Source organism: Xenopus laevis, chromosome 1L (genome assembly GCF_017654675.1).
Source record: "Xenopus laevis strain J_2021 chromosome 1L, Xenopus_laevis_v10.1, whole genome shotgun sequence".
Classification (NCBI taxonomy): Eukaryota; Metazoa; Chordata; class Amphibia; order Anura; family Pipidae; genus Xenopus; species Xenopus laevis.
This window is the reverse complement of record NC_054371.1, coordinates 112099939-112121477: the sequence shown is the minus strand read 5'-3', so window position 1 is coordinate 112121477 and position 21539 is coordinate 112099939. Positions and strand designations below refer to the sequence as shown.

Here is a 21539-nt window from a genome sequence, read left to right as displayed (position 1 = left end):
AATCTGCCTAAGGTACTGTATGTCTTCAACACCGATATAAAGAAATGCTAGAATTTTTTTTTTTTTTTGGAAGCAAGCGCCTAAAAAGATATAGTTGTGGATTTCCATTTGTTTAGTAATAAAAGTATGTAGAAACAAGCAGCAAGCTTTCATAAAGAAAACTAGTGATTAGTGGGTAGAGTATGTATAACTATTATTCCGTTGTTAAAATAAATACTTAAGGAACCAGAATGATTTTGATACTTTATTATGGATCATCTTGAAACAATTACAGCAGCGTTTGTGGTACCCTTCTGTCCTCTTTCCAAAGGAATGTCAAGAACGAATTTAATTACACATACAAACTCAAAACTTCTAGATTCACCACATAGGATCTTATGATATTAGATACTCTACATGCCATTATGACAGGCAAGAGGTGGGGAACAAAAACAACAAATTAAAAATGAACACAAATTTAGGGAAGCACCTCGAGAGTGTGTGAGGGGTGGGCAGTAATTGATATGGGAAGTAAAAGAATTTCAAAACACAGAACAAATGCTGCTGCCATTAAGTACACTGTACAACAGCAGAAACACAGTAAGATATGCCTGACTTGGGAATAACTTACAGGATACCATGTAGAAATGTATGTAGACGGCTATTCGGGTTTCCTTTTGTAGTTGACAACTATTCACAGCTCCCAGAAGTTTCCTTTTAATGTATGGAACTGTATGCATGAAATACAGATAACTTGTTGTTTTGTTTTAAGAAAAGGTCTTCCACAGCAGCCGATATCAGACCTGCTTCCTAGTGTCCCTCACTGTTTGGGTATGCGTGTGTGTGGGGGGGTACATTGTTAAACACAATAGTGGTTCAGTGCCACTGCAGTCTCTTTAGGCATTTTGGTAATGGAGTGTGGTTTTAGCATTTTAGAAGAAGAATGTAGACAAACACTGTTAATGCTGCTTTACCCCTACTAATTTTTGGTGTGACAGCACTGAATATCCACAAAACATGGGTTTGCCCTTCTACATCCTCGATATTCATGGAAGCTCAAATATATCCCACATAGGTGTGAATTCATACTGCAATTGCCCTGTTTCAAAGCACATTTACAAAGGAGAATAAATAGGTATTATAATATTTTCTCTGCTCATTTCCCTGGTAAAGGGTGGCAAGCCATTCCAGGGCCCTGGGTCATAGTTTCTAAAAAAAAAACAACACATTTTTAACAATATATGGTTGTACACCAGTCTATCTGGGGAAAAACATACACAGCTACAATAAGGCACCAACAGTTAAAACCACATTGCCAACTTTCTGATAAATAACCAATTTTGCGGATAGAGAGACATGCACATCTGATTTTAAGACTGCCGATATGACACCAAAAGTCCACTGCAGACCAATGCCAGACCAAACGGCACAACAGAATTCCTCTGTATATGGGTATTTCTTTATAGACGCAGGTACAGGTAAAGGAACACAAAAAAACAGAGCAATCCAAAAAAAAAACCTTTAGTCACACACACTGAGTGGAAGGGTTGAAAGTGAGGTAAAGACTGAGGTTTGGGTATTCCAGTTTTGTGGCCACAGAAAGTGGATCTTACTGTACAGGAATGTCTATTTATGCATAAACTATAGGAGACATACTACACAATGTTTAGTCTTTATAAAGAAAAAACAGAGCAAACCACATATTGCACAAAGGGGTAAAGCAAACCAAAGAATTATTCTGTCGCCTTAACGGCAATTCATGCATTATATAAGGAAATGCGAGAACAAAACAAAACAAAAAAGTGCACATCTGGGGTGATTAAACTAGATGCATAGTATTAAATTATGGTATGATTCGAAAGAATTCTAAACTACCTCTATATTCCCAGTGAAGAAAAAAAACAAAACAATGAAAGGCGCTGCAAGTTCAATGTCAGTACCTTGTTTCTAGGCAAAGACAACTATTATGTTTGTTGGGCCATTCCTTTCTAAAATGGACACGGAGAAGCAATTTTTTGATGACAGAACAATTGAATATTAATTTTTTTTCACTGAAATAGCTTTTGCCACTTGGACATTAAAAGGGGTAAATTCACAGGTCTTTTAAAATAGCTTTTCTTTTGCCTCACATGATCTTAAAAAAGAAAAAAACAGAACAAAAATAACAGACAGGACAGGCTTAAAAGAAAAAAGTGAAACAGTCTTGCTTTCAGGTGAGAGAGTAAAATGACCTCCTGCTGCAAACAGGCAAAGACCATAAGCATGCGCCTGGATCAAAGAGACAACTGGAGAAAGGGAGAAGGTTGTGGGCCTTTTCAGTTTCTGTTTTGAGTGCTTCCAGGAGGAACAGATACAGTTAAAAGGAGGAGGGCATATTCCAGCTCAAGAACTTGAAAGTGTTTCTTTGATCTCACTGAGAAGGCTGCTGAGAAGAGAGGCGTCACTGCATTTCCCATCAATAGATACCGAACTGCCACCCTTTGGGAGAAAAAAATGTGGGAGGGGTGGACATTGACATTAACAACCTGTCCATGTTCTAAGCCCTGTACTGTATGTATCCTCCAATACCTGTTGTTTTCACAAATATATACATTACATTTGCACCTGGTGGCTGGTTATTCTGAATATATTTTGCCTCTAGATAGTAGGAGCAGTCATATATGTAGCATACCCTAGTCAGATCTCAAGACTCCAGTGGTACTGTGGAATCGGGTGAGGATATGGCTTGCTTAAAATAATTACCTTAGAAATTAAGTAACCATTTTGTACCAGGTAAAACTGACCAGTTAAACGGTTTACAAAACATATAAATGATCAGTATAATGCAAACTGTGATCTTGTCACATGAGGATAAAGAATGAAAGTGAGAATGTCTTTTTTTTTTTTTTTTTTTCAAAGGGATTGTTTACTAATGGTACACGCTCAAGTGCTGGACAGTTAAATTGTGTCCCAGAGGGCCCATAATTGTACTTGCGCCTATTCCAATGACAGGTACAACTATGCTTTGCCATACCCATGACTCCCTAGCATCCCAGCTTGCAAGTTCTGAATGATATCTACCAGCCACCCACTTCCCATCTGCCCTGTATGTGGTGCTGACAAAAGCAGGCAACATAGCATACAAAGCGAGGTGCAACTATTTACTTTTCACTCTAGAAGTTTAAGCAGAATTTGGGAAAGGCGCACATGTCAAAACACTAATTTATTGGTGGCCATTTTTGACATTTTGCTTTTTTTCTTATGAATGAACCCAATCAAATGTTCTGCATTTCAGGATAGCTCACAAAACCTAACAATTTGCCTTCCTCTGTTGTGAACGGAGCTTACCTTTTTTACTAGTAGACAGACATGATGATCCTGGATTGATCGACTGTACAATGACGCGCACGTGTCAACTCGTTCTACCACTTAAAAATACACAAAATGGAGAACAATTACTATTTCTGGCTAAATTAAAAAAAATAAAAAAAAATAAATGCAGTGAGATGCAATGAGGATTCACATAGCAACCAATTGCAACAACTTTAAACACAGGCTTTTATGGTTACCTGTAAAGTGATGGAAAAAGCAAATCTTTGATATAAGATGGTGGTATGATAGGGTGCAATCCACTTTGAGGGAGCTCATTTTCAGATCACCTGATTCTAGCAACTTGGCAAATGCATCACTAAGAAAAAAAATCAAAGCAATTTTAATAATATACTCACTAAATAGGAGGAAGTTCATTACCCACAGTCTATATATTAAAGAACAATGATAAGCAATAAACAGGTAATCAAAGGGTATTTTTTTAGAACAACAATAAACAGGTAATCAAAGGATGTTTTTTTTAGAACAACTAAAGGTAAAGAAATAGTTTTAATGAGAGCAGAAATGTATCATCAGAAAAAATATATACGAGGCTCAAACAACAATGATCATGTTAATGGTAACAAAGTAGTAGTATATTGGGAAAAAAATAGTCAGCCAACTTTAACCTTTACAAAACACACAGACTGAAGCAAAAGTAATGTGAGCAAAACACCCAATAGGTCAGCGGCCAAGTCAACATATGAGGATAAAAATTCCTTCCGGAACCCAAATGAACAAGCTATCACTACTAATTTGCTTAAACAGGCTACACATGGTGGAAGCTGAAAAAATAAATCCATCACGTTCACAGCATTCACATTCACAGCAGTGTTGGTAAGTACGCAGTTCTGAAAGGGGTGGTCCACCTTCAAGTTAACTTTTAGTATTTTATAGAATAACTAATTCTAAGCTACTTTTCAATTGGTCTTCATTATTTATAGTTTTTGAATTAATTGCCTTCTTCTTTTGACTCTCTCCAGCTTTCAAAGGGGAGTCATTGATCCCATTTAAACAACAAATGCTCTAAAAAGCTACAAATATAATGTTACTGTTCATTTTTTATTACTCATCTTTCTATTCAGGCCTCTCCTATTCATATTCCAGTCTCTTATTCAAATCAATGCATGGCTGCTAGGGGAATTTGGGCCCTTGCAACCAGATTGCTGAGATTGAAAACTGGAGAGCTGCTGAATAAAAAACTAAATAACTCAAAAAACAGAAATAATAAAAAATGAAAACCAATTGCCTCAGAATATCACTCTCTGCATCATGAACAACCCCTTTAAATGTTTCTTCCTTTTAAATATACTGTATATTTTATTTGGAAATAGTGATATTTTATGGCAGAGCTTTTAAGGTGTTTTTAGTGCATCTGATTTTTGATCATGCCGTGCCATGTTTGTTAAAGCAGAACTCCACAAAAACATAACTTAAGCTTTTTGAAAAGTAAACATAATTTCAAGTAACTTTGCAATATACATGAATTAAAAAACATGCAGACTTCATGATTTTTAATGGTTTGGACAGTTCCCTTAGCCAAGCCCCCGCCCCCCGCTCTCCTTCTGATATCTCTGACTACTTTGCTGAGCTGGCTGACCACTGTTACTTTGTATCAACAGCCAGCTGTCCTCAGCCTGCATCCTTTTAAACCCCACAATTCCCTGCACACATGATTTCAAGAAGAAACAGCAATGCATTGTGGGTTATGTAGTTCCTGTATGCTGTCTGTAAGCTGTGGAGAAGTTGCTACAATTTGTAACATCAGTGGTTAGTCCCGCCTTCCCTGCTAGGGTTTCAAATAATGCAGAAAGAGAAGAAAATGTTAAACAGCTGGATTTCAGCATAGAAAATGGAATTTATTCATACTTTTTGAATAAACAGGTAACTGTGATGGGTATATTAGGGGTTTCTGTGTTATGTGGGCCTCTTTATCAAATTTTGGTTTGGTAGCCAGAGTTCCCCTTTAAGAATCATGCTGCAACATTGATTAAAGAGCAACCTTGGTTAACTAATGCAGGCACAAATGATTCTATGGCAAGTGGCTCATAAAGGGTTAATACAAATGCATTTAAAATTAACACAGACTAGGTGGGGCTAAACAAAGCACAGCAAAAAGAAGGACTTTTACTTCCAAGAAAAGATCTTTACATATACAGCGTTGAAATGACAAGGGATGTTGTACCCAATGAATTATTTAAATTTTTGGAGTTACTGATCCTTTAGCGATTTAATCTAGTCACAAGCAAGGCTGAAACTGCAAGAAGATACACAAAACAAACCCTTTAAGCTAAGTAGCCATTTCAAGAATATAAAAATGTATTAATGAGGTAGATTTATATATTTATATTTTAAATATACCTGTAACAAGGTGTCAAAATTAAGTAAGAAGAGCAGCTGAAGTGTAGTTTAAAGTCTATTTTTTCATGGGCAGATCCTTCATCGTCCTGCAAGCAAAAAACAAATAAAGCAAGAAGTTCATTTTAACAAGAAAACGTATGCACCTGTATTCAGTCCTTGTAAATAATGTCCTCATTTTAATGAAATAAAAATGAGTGAATGATTACATTTTTCTCTGATGTTTTCATTGAAAGAACCAATGCAAAATCAGATATTTATTGTATATTGTTTTTCATTAGAATAAAAAGCAATCCTTATAAATAAGATCATCCAACAACAGGGCTTGGATATCGTGTTGGAATGGAAAGATGAATGAATGGTGGAAACTACAGTTAAGGGATCCTAAAGGGAAATTGTTCCCTAACTGGCAATGACACGCTGTTTGTTGATAGCGTTTTGTCTCAGCTACTTAAAGGAACAGTAACCTCAAAAAAATGAAAGTGGTTTAAAGTAATGGAAATATCATGTACAGTTGTTGCCCTGCACTGGTAAGACTGATCTGTTTACTTCAGAAACACTACTATAGTTCATATAAACAAGCTGCTGTGCAGCAATGGCAGAAATTTAAAAAGGCTATATGGCAAAGGGTAAATAGTGGATAACAGATAACACCATTAGGTTCTACAGAGCTCATCTCCTATCTGCTGTGTAACCTCAGCCTTTTCTTTGTATGGCTGCCCCCATTACTACACAGCAGCTTATTTATATAAACAATAGTAGTGTTTCTGAAGCAAACACAGCAGTTTTACCAGTGCAGGGCAACGCTGCATTATACTTGCATTACTTTAAAACACTTTTTTGGTGTTACTGTTTTCTTTAAAGGAGAAGGAAACCCTAAAAATGAATAGGAGTAAAAATGCCATGTTTTATATACTGAACTTATTGCACCAACCTAAAGTTTCAGCTCCTCAATAGCAGCAATGATCCAGGACTTCAAACTTGTCACAGGGGATCACCATCTTGGAAATGTCTGCGACACTCGCGCTCAGTGGGCTCTGAGCAGCTGTTGAGAAGCTATGCTTAGGGGTTGTCACAAATTATCAAGCAGAAAATAAGGTTGGACTGCCATACAAGCTGAAGCTACAGGGCTGATTATTAAATTCTGATGCTAGTGGGACTGGTTTCTGTGCTGCCATGTAGTAATTATCCATATTAATTACTAATCAACCTTATACTGTGACATTTATATTTTATGTGTACTGTATATTTTGAGTCAGTTCCTAAGCTCAGTAAGTGACCTCAGCACGGAGCATGTGCAGTGAATCAGCAGAAAAGAAGAGCTACTGGGGCATCTTTTGGGACAAACGATCTTGACTGCTAAAGGACTGTGGTTGCCTGGGGTTGGTGCAGAAGCCCAAAACATAATGTACAACAATATCTTTAGTTTAACTTTCCTTGTCCTTTAATGCTAGAAAATACTGCACATAGTAAATACTACTAAAACACTCAAATCACATAAATACTCAAAATACCTTTGATTTGAGTGTTTTCTCAGTATTGTCTATGGCATAGTATTTTCTGGTGTTTTGTAGCCACGACAAAACAAGGTGACGAACAGAACCACGTGTCATTGCCCTAAAACTAACACCTCCCTGACAAAAGTTTCCAGTTCCCACATTAAAACATTAGACTTCACATGTCATCCTGCAGTTGAATAAACTCCTCATTAACAGTCCATACCTTGTGTCTCTCACAGGGCACTAGTTGGTCTGTATGTAACTTATTATGAACCCTTATTTACAGCACTGTGGAATATGTTTCCGTTTTAGAAATGTTCGATAATAAAAACAATATAAACAAGGTACACAAACACTTCAATATTTTACTAAACTCTTACGATGACAGCTAGAACAGAATATACTTCATCCCCTGCCTACTTCCTCAATCCTCAGTTTTCTTTTAGTGTCCTCAGAAGGAGGATGGACACTAGGTCAATGGAGCAGTGGTACAGATAGATAGGTACCATGCTACATTAGGGGTCAGTGTCTGTGGTTCCAGAGCCCCTCCAGTCAAGGGTCTACTCCTCCCAAGTGCTCAGTTAACCTTTCCGGTCTATGGGTGTCTGCAGGCTGGGGGGTAACTGGTTCCCTCTCCCTGGAGGCTGCACCAGCGGCCAGAGAGGGTATCTAGGAAATGGGCACACATGGCTGGCTGAGGAGGTAAGTAGCTTTCCCTTCTCCCTCCCCAGGTTCTCTAGACTAGCGATTTGCGCTGTCCCTTCCAGTGAGACAGCTAAGGCTATTCTGCTCACGGGGGGGGGGGGCCTTGTGGGGACTCTATCTCCAACAACCTCACCACTTTTTGCATTCACTTGCCGCCATACGCTGCATTTTCGCTGCGCACAAATAGACGCCATCTTCACCACGCGCCTGCCTCACTTCCGGTGCCGGGCGCGTCTTCACAGGTGCCATCTTGGTAATGGTTTGTCTACTGCCGAGATGTCAGGTTGCCGTCCCCTTCATCTTCCGGCGGCCATTTTGACTCGCGCTTCACTTCTGATCGTTACCAGCCCTAACCATTGCCATCTGGCTGCTGCAATTATCTATCAGGCGTTCAGGTAGGGTTATCTCTGCCTGCTACCATCCAGATTAGGACAGAGCTTACTGTTATTTTTCATCCAAAGACTATACCACGTTACTCAGCACCTGTGACACTAAGGGAGGCAGTGGTCCCTCATGGCCTCCTACCCTAGGGACAGATAAGGGGGGGTTCTCCTGAGAGGGTAGCCTCACTTCTCTAACCATGACAGACAGGGCAGAAGAGCAGTCTTTTCCCAAGTCCCAGGCAACTGCATGGACTACTCCCTTAGTTTCCTATCTTGCATGCGCTGCTTGCAAACAAACATTTTCTAGCACTTCGACTGAGCCAGTGTGGTTCTTGTAGACCCTACACCAGCCCCTGCATTTTATCAATCCAATGCAGCCCTACCAGCCAGCTCTGCGACAGCTATGGCAATTCAAATGAGCTTGGACTCAGAGCTGGTGCTTACCAGAGACCCTGGACAAGGTCCTACAGCACCTGTCTACACATCCTCACAGGTCTGGGCACACACACCACTTTGCCCCAAAAAACCCTCCCCCTTCTCCACCTGTATCCCCTGATGAGCAAGAGTAAGGTTCAGGAGAAGAGGGACAGTTCCTCGCCAGAGAGGATTCTGATCAGGAACAGGATGCCCTAGATCACAAAGAGAGGTGGAAAGCCTTATTCAGGAGGTCTTACAGGCCCTAAGCCTAGAGTATTCCCCGGATACAGCGGAACCTAGCATAAAAAATTTCAAGAGATAAAAAGTCTTCTTGCTTCTTTTCAGCATATAAACAGCTGGATGACATAGTTAAAACACAATGGAAAACAATCGAACACAGAGTCCAATTTTAAAAGTGCTTTACTCAGAACTATCCCTTTCCTCATGGACCTTTGGTCGTCACCCCCAGTGGTAGACCAACCACTATCCCAGTCACGGAAGCAGCATCTTTTAAGGATCCCATAGACAAGCGACTTGAAGGGTTCTGCAAATCGATATTTACAGCGGCAGGCCCATTTTTGCCACTACTTGGGTGCCCAGGGCAATGGAGGTATGGGAGGTGGCCCAACTCACTGGTTCAGAGGATCGTTCCACTTCTGGTGCAAATTGCATACTCAAATGCATACATTTGCGACGGGGTCTTGGATGCGGCAAAACTCATTGCAAGGACTTGTGCCCACTCATTGCAGCCAGGCGTTTCTGGAGTGGCTAAAGAACTGGTCCACAGATCTTACCTCTAAGGTAAATCTCCAGTCAGCCTTCCATTCATGGGGAAACAGTTATTCTGAGCCGAACTAGAGAAAATAATATCTCAGGCTACAGGAGGTAAGAGTACTCTGCCAAGTACCCAAGAGAAGGTCATTTTTTCCCCTTTCGCCAAAACCAGATCCAAAGGCAGAGGGCTCAAACTGAAAAATACAAAAATTCCAGTCATCCTCAGTGAAGACAGAGCACGTCCTGGTCCAAAACCAGGAGTACAGCTAAGCCCTCACAGGACAAGATATCCTCTGCATGAGGAGGTGCCCAACCCTGAGAGCATTTTCTTAGGCAGATGCTTAGGAAACTTTCGGGAGGTGTGGAGGCAGAAGGTCCAGGATCCTTGGGTTCTACAAATAATTTCCCACGGTTATCCACTACTGTCTGGAGGTGACGTGTGGCCAGAGACATGGAGGGAGCACATCTACCCCTGGAGAGGTTCTTCAAGGCTTCCAACAGGGGAACCCAAGCACCCAAGCATTTCAGAGGGTTCTACACGCTGTGGCCACCTCAGAGGTAGTGGAGCCGGTTCCCCCCCCCCACAACGAGAAGGGCTGCAGAATGTACTCAAATCTGTTTATAGTATTCCATTCCTAGACACCACTTCAAGATGGAATCGGTTCAGTCGGTGCTAATGTCACTGGAAATGGAGGAATTCATGGCAGTGATCGATATCACGGATGCGTACCTGCACATATCCATACACCCCAACCATCATTGCTTCCTTCATTTTTCAGTGGCAGGCGAACATTTGTGGTGCTTCCCTTTGGCCTATCTTCAGCGCCAAGGGTTTTCAAAAAGGTCATGGCCGCTGCTCTGAAGGAACTGCCACTGCAGGGAGTGGGGATCATACCATACCTGGACAGCTCCTGGTCAAGGCTCCCTCCATGTCTCTGGCCATGCGTCACTTCCAGACAGTAGTGGAAACCTTAACTCACATGAGCTGGCAAATACATTTCCATAAGTCAAGGATCCTTCTGTCCCAGAGTACAGCATACTTAGGGCTAGTCCTGGATACTTCAGCAGGAAAAGCATTCCTTCCACAGACCAAGATTACATCTCTTCAGAGTCGATTATTGGCACTTCAGAGGGCAGAACAAGTACCGTTACACTGTGCCATGAGGGTCCTAGGGACAATGCTATCATTATTTCCCTTGATTCCTTATGCGCAACTGCATACCAGACCATTACAGAGACTGATCTTACAACACCAGAGGAGGAACCGTGCGGATCTGGACCGCAGGATTCCGTTTTATCAGTTCCAGTTCTGGCATCTCTCATGGTGGCCAACCACCAGGGAGGCACAAAGAGTCAAGCGGCTCTCGCAGAAGCACAAGAAAATTATATTATTGGCAGAGAAAACAGTACCAGCCATCTCCGCAGTAGACATTGCAGGAGTGGAGAATTGGATAGCGGATTTTCTCAGCCACTAAACAATAGGGCGAGTGTAGTCTACACCCAGAGGTGTTTCAACAGACAACAAGGTGGGGTAAACCAGATGTCGACTTGATGGCATCCAGGTACAACAACAACCTTACGGAGTTCATCGCAAGAAGCAAGGATCCATTAGCGTTTGCGATGGATACACTGGTAATACCACGGCCATTTCGCCCCCAGTCTATAGACAAAGCAAAAAATTAGCAGCACACTAGTAGTTGCAAAAAGTGAAAAAAATTATTAAGCCCTCTAATGTAAGGCAGGCAACTTTTCGGACACCACTTTGTCCTTTCTCCCAGTCTATGTCTTTCCTCCGCTAGCCCTGCTGCCAAGGGTTATCAAGAAGATAAGGGCAGAAGGGGTAGAGGCAATACTGGTGTTGCCATACTGGCCATGCCGCACTTGGTTTGCGGAACTCTTAAGTCTAGCAGCGGACGCACAGACAGAGCAGACCTCTTATCTCAAGGGCCGATCATCCATCCGAGTTCACCATGGCTGGGTTTAAAGGCATGGCGCAAGCCTTAATTCTAACCAGATCAGGAATTCCAGGGAGGCCATATTGGCGATAAGAAAACCGTTATTACGCTAGAAAACCTTTCTCTGTCCATATCTATCACAGGGTATGGAAGAAGTTCATATCCTGGTGCAAGTCCAAGTTCAGAGGCCCGCAGAACTTCCTTCAGAAGGGACTAGATAAGGGGCTGGCACTCCGTTCACTGAAGGTTCAGGTGTCAGCCTTATCCATTCTCTTTCGACAGCAACTGGCCCTGCTGCCAAATGTCAGGACTTGTCTTCAGGATGCATTGCGATTGGCACCACCATACCATCACCCGATTCCGCCCTGGGATCTAAATTTGGTACTGTCAGCAATGCAGGACCATCGGTTTGAGCCCTTGGAATCGATTCCATTGCCTATACTGATAGTAAAGGTGGTATTCCTACTCGCTATTACTTCTGCTAGAGCAGGGGTCCCCAACCTTTTTTACACGTGAGCCACATTCTATCATAAATAGATTTGGTGAGCAACACAAGCATGAAAAAGTCCCTTGGGGTAACAAATAAGGGCTGTGATTGGCTATTTGGTAGCCCCTATGTGGACTGGCAGCATACAAGAGGCTCTACTTGACACTATACTTAATTTTTATGCAATTAAAACTCTCTTCCAAGCCTGGAATTCAAAAATAAGCCCCTGCTTCGAGGTCCCAGAGAGCAACATCCAAGAGGTTGGAGAGCAACATGTTGCTCACGAGCTACTGGTTGGGGATCACTGTGCTAGAGAGATTCGGAATTGGCAGCTCTGTCCTGTTGTCCACCATACATGATATTCCGCAGAGACAAGGTAGTGTTGAGATCTACCGCAGAATTCCTTCCAAAGGTGGATCGGAATTCCATCTTAACCAGGACCTGGTAGTACCTTTCTTTTATCCAGATCCAAAGATGCAAATGGGGCAAAAACTACACACTCTAGATATAGTTCGTTCTCTTTAAACCTACAAGAAGGCTACTAAGGGCATCAGGAAGATGGTCAGTCTCCTTGTCTTACTGGTAGGACCAAGAAGGAAGCTTCGGGCATCAAAGGCCACTATTGCAAAATGGATTAGGTCTGCTATCCTGAAGGCATATGAAGTCCGAGTTAAGACCCGGACCTTTTGGAGTCTGGGCAAATTCGACTCGCTCACTCAGCACTACCTGGGCTTCATTCAGCATTTTCAACCAAGCTTCAGTGGAACAGGTTTGTAGGGTTGCAGTGTGGTCATCCATTCACACCTTTTCCAGGTTTTACAAGGTGCATACACTCGCCTCAGCCAAAGCTTCGGGAGGGAAATGTTACACGCGGTTATTCTCTGAACACTAAGGGTTACAAGTTCCTCCCTCATGGGTAGCTTTGGGACATCCCCATGGTGCCTGTGTCCCCCAATCTAGGCAAGGAAAAAAGGAGATCGAAAGGAGCCACTTTAACTTTTTAGTGTCCTTTCTGCAAGCAACAGGTTCTTCATCCCCATGGTGAGAAAAGGATTTAACGTTAAGTACAAAAATCTATCTATATTTTTTTTTCTCCATCCATAGACTTTGTTCTTTTACACAGTCATTTTTTTTTACTTGACTAGCATACAATGCACAGACATGCATGAATCCATTAACCTACCTTGACTATGTAGGACAGTGTTCCTTTCAACTTCTGAGGCATTACAATACTTTGAACAGTAAAAACAAACTGAGCTTCATTGGAGACCCCTGGAATCAAAAGATGAAAATCAGTCAAAATTTTACGTAAATAATAAAAATAACTTTGGTCTAAACCAGCCTTAATAGGGATTTGGTCCATATGATACCATATTAAGCATTCTGTACTGTCCATGCATAGGCAGGAGGCAATACAAGTAGCTTGGAGGGCTTCATTCAGCCCACGCACATCCAGTTACACAACACTGATTATAACAATAATACTTTGAGTAATTCAGCAAAAGAAATGCAATATGCAAATATGCCTCAGAGTATCGTTACGACCCGCTGTCAAGTCAGTAAGGGAATAAGACACACTTTAGCCATTATTTCCAAGAGAAATTATCTACAAATAAAACTTTATAAGCTTTATGTAAGTGATGATTAGAATCAAGAACACAAAATAGGGAGAAAACACACTAATCAAACCTTTCTTGACTTTGCGCAAAATTGTTATTCTTCGAGATTTGTAATAAATCTGTCCTTTACTGAACCAATATTAAAGGTGCTGTGTGGTTTATACAATGAAACCCTACCTGGAGGAAGTTGAAATGGAACAGGGATGGCATCATGAACAGACGCTCCTTCTGGCCTTAGCATTTTGGTGTTGAGCGAGTCAAGCACATTGAGTTCCATGTTTTTTAAGAATTTCTGGCTCTGATTCTCCAGGATAACGGACACTGTAACTTGGCTCTTCTGCATATCCCCATGGACATCACACATCTGAACAGGACAAAAAGAGACTTACTGAATACTGGCATTAAATGATTGAATATTACACTAGATGCTATAATGCAAATGGGTTGGGCGATAATACTAAACTAAAAACCCCAACAGACTATGGTTATCCTGCAGGACACTCACCATTTTGATGTAAGGGCTCTCAGCTAGAAGTGAATAACTTGACATAGGCTAAAAGAAAGATTGAAGCAAGACATGAAATATGTGCACAGTAAGCAAGAACACACATTATGAAAGTTTCATTAACACATGACTCGATGCAATTACAGTAAATGCCATATTATGCTTTTATAATAATCTGCTTATACTAAGGGATACTGTAAGACCAAGAATTGCACTTCACTGGACTCTTAATAAAACACACATTCCACTACTGGCATTGCGACTCCCAAAGCAACCAGAGGGTTTTCCCATATCTTAAAGGAATTGTACAGTGTAAAAATAAAAACTGTGTAAATAGATAGGCTGTGCAAAATAAAAAATGTTTCTAATATAGTTAGTTAGCCAAAAATGTAATGTATAAAGGCTGGAGTGATTTAATGTATAGCATGTCAGTCTTAACACTACTTCCTGCTTTTCAGCTCTCTTGGTTTACACTGACTGGTTACCCTGGCTACCAGGCAGTAACCAATCAGAGACTTGAGGGGAGGCCACATGGGTCATTTCTGTTGCTTTTGAATCTGAGCTGAATGCTGAGGATCAATTACAAACTCACTGAACAGAAATGTACCATGTGGCCCCCCTTCAAGTCGCTGACTAGCTCAGAGTTATAGAGCTGAAAAGCAGGAAGTTGGATTCTGGCTGTTTTATTAGACATCCAGTCACTCCAGTCTTTATACATTACATTTTTGGCTAACCAACAATATCAGAAACATTTTTTATTTTGCACAGCCTATCTATTTACCCAGTTTTTATTTTCACACTGAACTGTTCCTTTAATACACATACTGAAAACATTATCAAATCATGTCAGTTTAGCTCTGATTCTGCAAGTGTTTTCAAGATAACAAACAAAACATTTTCATAACCATCTTCTCTTCCTTTTACTATTCATTTTGTAACAAAGTACAATATTGTCATGTTCTACTCTGTTCATAGTTAACATTCCCATTTCTTCTCTTACTGGTAAAGGCTCCTCTTCTTCCAGGGTTCCATTTTGTACCGATTCTGAAGGTTCTTCTTCATGTGAGTGATGACGGTGGTGGTGCTTTTTCTTTCTGCTTTTCTTATCCTCCTTTAACTCTTTCTCCTTCTTATGTTTCTTCTTGTGTCTGTGAGATTTCTAAATAAGATAAGAACTACGATGATAAACATAATTACAAGGAATACAATTAAACTGCAGTTAAAAAGGTGACTCACCTTCCCCTCCTCTTCCCCTCTCTCCCCTTCTAAGTCTTCCTCTTTGGGCTCCTCCCTGGTTGGGCTTACTTCAGGTTGGCTCTGTAAGAAATAAAACGATTTTTTTCTTATAGTTCTCACAAACAAAATATAGTACCCACCAGTGGAAATTCCAATTTTATGATGATGTTGGGCTTAAGTTATTTTAGAATACCATCTAAGCAGTTTCTGTATCTTACTTAGAGATGATGTTGTGACAGTATAAAAAGTAGCTACATAAAAAATACTTTTTTTCTTTTTAAACAGTGGAAGTACAGACACGGAACTGCCTTCCCGTTGGCTAGAATGTAAATCGCCAGGGGGATGGCACTCAAAGCGCTTTGTTTTCCAAACGAGGTGATCCGATTGCCATCCCACCAGTGATTTACATTCTAGCCAGTGGGAAGGCAGTTCAGGGAAATTAGTCGCCCGAAGAAGAAGCGATTTGTCGATTAATCTCCCGAAATAGCATGTGTCGCTGCCCTTAGACTTTATATGCAAATTAGGGTTCAGATTCATATTGAGATTTGGCCGAACTATTTAACGTGGATAACTGTTCAGCTGAATTGTAAAGAAAAATTAGCTCAGGGAAATAGAAAATTGTTAACAATAATGCTATATAAGAGAACATTTAATTTTTGTACTTAAAAAAAAAAAAAAAGATTTTCGTACTGTTAAATTCTTTTCCCTTGACCTACATTGGGGGTCACAGGCACCATGGGGATGAAGATCCTGTAGCTTGGAGAAATGATACTAAAAGGTTAAAGTGACTCCTCCTCCTGCTCTGGGCTTCATCCCCTGCTTACTTTCTCAATCCTCAGAAGAAGGAATGACGAGCCCTACCTAATAACCCATGTGAAGAGAAGGAGCCACTCCCCAAGGTAAGCTAAGCACGGCATGTTCCACCTGCTGCTTAAACTAGCTAGTATATAAGAGTATTAACTTAATAGAAACATAAGAACTTAACTGAACTTAACTTGAACTAACACAAGGAGGGAAGGCCTGTGTCCCCCAATGTAGGACAAGAGAAAAGGATTTAACGGTAAGTACGAAAATCTATTTTTTTTTCTTGCCTAGATAGGGGGACACAGGCACAATGGGGACATCCTAAAACTACCCATGAGGGCTGTAACTTCTAGTGTTCAGGGAATTACCGACTGTAACATTATCCTCCCGAAGCTCGATCCGGCTAAGTGTATGCACCTTGTAAAATTTGGAAAAGGTGTGAATAGATGACCACACTTCAGCCCTACAGACCTGTTCAGCTGAAATTTGGTGGCGAATTGCCCAAGAAGAGTGAGCGAGTAGAACGAGCCTGGACTCTGAAGGGTGTGACCTCGCACCTCATAGGCCTTCAGGATAGCTGACCTCATCCATCTTGCAATAGTGGCCTTAGATGCCCTGAGACCTCTTCTTGGTTCTTCTGGTAGGACAAAGAGTTTGTCCACCTTCCTGATGCTCTTGGTAGCCTTGGTATATGTTTCCAAAATAGATAGCAGCACTCCCATATAGCATAAAAAGTCTTTATTTCAAAATATTCATCGGGCACAGCAACGTTTCGGACCGCCTGGTCCTTTGTCAGCTTGAAAAAGGACCAGGCGGTCCGAAACGTTGCTGTGCCCGATGAATATTTTGAAATAAAGGCTTTTTATGCTATATGGGAGTGCTGCTATCTATTTTGAAAATTGCTTCAAGGATGTGAAGGTGAACACATCAATTGGCGTGCACACCGAAATAAGTAAGCTTGTGAATCTAAATGCTGGATGCTCCTCTATATAGCCTTGGTATATGTTCGAAGAGAACAAACCACATCTAGGCTGTGTAGCTTTTGTTCCAGCTGTGTCTTGGGTTCTGGATAAAATGAAGGTACTACGGACAGAAACAGGCTTTCTAGCCCTAAATAAAGTCATTATGGCCACCTGTGGAACTCCTGATCTGGTTAGAATTAGGGCTTCAAGCGGCATGCCGTTAAACTCAGCCGTGGTGAACTCGGGTGGATGATCGTCCCTGAGATAACAAGTCCTTTCTGTCTGGAAGATGGAATGGTGCGTCCGCTGCTAAGCTTGTGAGTTCTGCCAACTAAATGTGGCGTGCCCAGTATGGTGCCACTAGAATCGTCTCTCCTTTCTTATATTATTTTCTTGATTTCCCTTGGCAGAAGCGCCAGTGGAGGAAAGACATATGCTAGGCGAAACGGACACAGTACCACCAGTGTGTCCACTGCCAAGGCTTGTGGATCGTCGCTTCTTGCAATGAACCCTGGGAGTTCTGGTGTGTCCCACCTTGCCAAAATCAGTTAAAACACCTCAGGGTGTAGGCTTCACTCGCCCTGATCTATTGTTTTTTGCGGCTGAGAAAATCCGCTATCCAATTTGTCCTATCCTTGTGCCTCCTTGGTGGTTGATCTATGCCTCTGCCGTCACATTGTCCAACTGTATTCTTGCTGGTAGACCTCGTATCCTGTATGACCAATGGAGCAGTGGTGGATCGCTCTAAGTTCCAGGATGTCGATGGGGAGCAGTTGCTCCTCCTATGACCAAAGTCCTTGTACTGTTAAGTCTCCTAACACTCCTCCCAAGCCCTGGCATCTGTTGTGATGACAGCCCACCTGTGGTTGGGGAATGGTTTTCCTGACTGAAGTGTCTTTGGTCGAAGCCACCAAATGATTGATGCTTGAACTGGATCTGACAATGGAATCCTGCGGTCTAGGTTTGTATGGTTCCTCCTCTGGTGTTACAAAATCAGCCTCTGTAATGGTCTAGTGTGTAGCTACACAAAGGGAATCGCGGGGAAGGAGGATACCCCAGGACCCTCATGGCAGATTTGAAGAGCCAATAACAGAGAATAACATTGAATTGACATGATCTTGGTTTGCTGAAGGAATGCTCTTCCCGCTGAAGTATTCAGGACAAGCCCTAAATACTCTGTACTCTAGGATGGAATGAGCCGGAAGTCTATTTGCCAGCCAAATTGTGTTAGCGTTTTCATCACTGCCTGCAGATGGGTCCTGGCCAGGGACATGGATGGGCCTTGACCAGGAGGTCATCCAGGTATGGTATGACCCCCACTCCCACTCCAAGGGGAGTGCCATGAATTGCCAATGTTCGCCTGCCATGCAGGGTACATGTAGGTACGAAGGTATCTTTGCGGTCGATCACTGCCTTGAATTCCTCCATTTCCATTAATATTAGAACTGACTGAATTGAATGGATTCCATCTTGAAGTGGTGCTTTTTGACATGGTCGTTGAGTGCCTTTAGGTGTAGAACCAGGCGAAAAGATCCGTCCTTCTTGGATACTATAAACAGATTTGAGTAGAATCTGAAGCCCTCTCCTTTGGAGGGACCATCTCCACTACTCCGGAGGTGGTCAGGGCGTGTAGAACACCTTGAAAAGCTGATCACCTGGGTTCTCCTGTTGGAAGCCTTGAGATGAAGAATCGCCTCGGGGGTAGATGTGCAAATTCTATTAGATAGCCGTGGGAGATTATTTGTAGATCCCAAAGATTTTGAACCTTCTGACTCCACATCTCCCAAAAGTTTTTTAACCGTCCGCCTAAGAGGCAGTTCTCGGGGGTGGGCACCTCCTCATGCGGAGGATGTTTTGTCCTGTGAGGGCTTAGGTGCATTTCTGTTCTGACTGGAACCTGGGACAGTTTGGAGCTTGGTGCTTATCATTTTGTGTCCTTTGCCTTTGGTTCTGATTTTGGCAAAAGGGGTGAAAAAAATGTCAGTCTCTTCAAAGAAGTCTTCTTGGGCTTGTTTTGCGGAAGCGAAGTGCTCTTACCCCGTGTCCTGAGAAATTATTTTCTCTAGTTCGACATTAAATAGTTGTTTTCCGATGAATGGAAGACTGACCAGAGATCTCTTTGAGGTAAGATCTGCAGACCAGTTCTTTAGCCATAGGAAATGTCTGGCTGCAATGGATTGTGCCGAAGCCCTTGCGATGAGTTTAGCTGCATCCAGGACTGCGTCGCAAATGTATGTTTTTGCGCCCGCGATCTGTGCCAGAAGAAGGTCTGCAGAGCAATCTTCTGAGCCAATTAGTTGGGCCGCCTGTTCCACACAAGCCTCCATTTCCCTGGATACCCAAGCAGTAGCAAAAATTGGGCGGAGGGCTCCTACTTCCACTGTGAATATCGCCTTGCAGAAGCCCTCAAGTTGCTTGTCGATGGGATCCTTGAAGGAAGCCTGTGACTGGAATAGTGATGGTTTTAGACAATCTTGAGACCGGTGGATCTACTGCTGGAGGCGAAGACCAAAGTTCTGTACATTCCTGAGGTAAAGGATAGTTCTGAGTAAAGCATTTGGAAAATTGAACTCTGTGGTCCGGTGTTTTCCATTGTGCCTTAACTATGTCATCCAGCTGTTCATAGGCTGGAAAGACGGAAGAGGACTTCTTTTGTCTCTTGAATATGTTCATGCGTGGCTCCGCTGAAGCCGGGGCATCCGCTAAACATAGTGCTTGTAAGACTGCCTGAATAAGGCTCTCCAGCTCTCTTTGCGATCTAAGGGCGTCTTACTCCTGTTTGTAGTCTTCTCCCGACAATATCTGTCCCTCTTCCCCTTAGGCTTCCTCTTGTTCATCTGGGGATACCGGTGGGGAAGAGGGTGGGTGTTTTGGGGAAGACGGTTTGGTGCCCCCCTTAGAGGCTATGTAGACAGGTACTCTAGGACCTTGTCTAAGGTCTCTTGTATTCTGAAGACCTGCTAGTGACAGAGATAATGCTCGCACCAGATCTGAGTCTGAGCTCATTTGAATAGCCGTAGCTGTCGCAGAGCTGGCTGGTAGGGCTGCATTGGATTGATAAAATGCAGGGGCTGTTGCAGGTGTAGGTCTACAGGAGCCACACACTGGCTCAGTTGAAGTGGTAGAATATTTTTGTTTGCAGGAAGTGCATGCAAAATATGAAACCAGGGGAGAAGCGTGTACATTAGCCTGAGACTTGGGAAGGGACTGATCTTCTGCCCTGTTTGTCATGGTTAAGTACTTGGAATTAACTCCCCAGGTAAATACCACCCTTAATTTGAGTCCCAGGTGTAGTAGGGATGAAAGACAGCTGGAGGAAGGAGGATCACTGCTCCCATTTAGTGTCACTGCAGTTCTGCCTGTGTGCAAGAACATCTGTATGATGGTAAGGAAGGTGTATCCAAGTACATATCCTACCTGCTAGCTTGATAGCTGGTTTTGTAGGAGAGAGAGAGTTGTGCTGTACCCTGTCACTGTGACTGTGTACTAATAAGTGTGCCTTCCATATGCGAGTGATAAACCCGATAGATGGTAGGAGAGCAGAGGCCCTGATCACTAAGGAGTTGGTGCTGGAACCGGATGGCAATAGATTTTCCATGCGTGATTTCACTGAAATGTGCGCAGACAAAATGGCCGCCAGAAGAGGGAGTTCCCGGACGTTGGGTAAGTGAATAACCTTGCCAAGATGGTGCCCCTGGAGATGTGTACGCCGTCGGAAGTGACGTGGGTGCACACTGTGAGGGGAATTCTTCCAGAATGGCGCTCAAGGTGCATGGTGAGTTTTTGTCGCGAATGGCGCCAAATGTTGCGCTGAATGGCGGCAAGTGTGGTACAAATGTTCCACTGTGAAAAAGGGACAAGAGAATAGAGAGTTGGGGAGGGACTGTGCTTACCTCCTCAGTCAGCCATTTGCCCATTCTGAAGGTACCCCTTGCTGGCCACTGGTGCAGCGTCCAGGGAGCTGGAAACCAGTTGCCCAGGGTAATGCGGGGGACCCCCCAAGCCCGCAGACCTCCGTAGAGCGGAACGGCTATAGAGCACTTCGTCCTTGACTGTAGGGGCTCTGGAAGAAAAAAGCTGACCCCTATTGTGGCATGGTACCTGATTTTATCTGTACCACTGCTCCCAGCCACCTAGTGTACGTCCTCCTACAGAGGACACTAAAAGAAAACGGAGGATTGAGGAAGTAGGCAGGGGATGAAGCCCAGAGCAGGAGGAGGAGCCACTTTAACTTTTTAGTGTCCTTTCGTCAAGCAACAGGATCTTCATCCCCATGGTGCCCGTGTCCACAATCTAGGCAAGAGAAAAAATATTAGCTAAACTTAAACACAAGACCTATCTATCATTTCTTTGCAGTATTTTGGGAATGAGCATTGATATTTTAGAAGCTGTTCTTAAATTCATTATTAAACATGAAAGGGCACTCCAGTCTACTAACCTGTGGCTGAGAGGGCAACGTGGCATTGTTTAGCCAGAAATCCATTTCCTAAAAACAGACAGTTGTAGTG

At 42.5% G+C, this 21539-nt stretch overlaps 1 protein-coding gene across 1 annotated transcript in view; it reads right to left on the bottom strand.

Annotated features, from left to right (window-relative positions):
- Positions 1-231: 231 nt before the first annotated feature.
- ap3d1.L (adaptor related protein complex 3 subunit delta 1 L homeolog) overlaps positions 232-21539 on the bottom strand; it is a 74289-nt gene continuing 52981 nt past the window's right edge. The window contains exons 24-33 of the mRNA XM_018255369.2: positions 21470-21517; positions 15266-15346; positions 15030-15188; positions 14030-14077; positions 13702-13888; positions 13089-13177; positions 5689-5774; positions 3528-3646; positions 3307-3386; positions 232-2457 (exon numbers count right to left, since the gene is read on the bottom strand). Of these exons, the coding sequence (XP_018110858.1) occupies positions 2362-2457; positions 3307-3386; positions 3528-3646; positions 5689-5774; positions 13089-13177; positions 13702-13888; positions 14030-14077; positions 15030-15188; positions 15266-15346; positions 21470-21517 (993 nt within the window). The 3' untranslated portion in view covers positions 232-2361. The remainder of the gene's footprint in view (positions 2458-3306; positions 3387-3527; positions 3647-5688; positions 5775-13088; positions 13178-13701; positions 13889-14029; positions 14078-15029; positions 15189-15265; positions 15347-21469; positions 21518-21539) is intronic.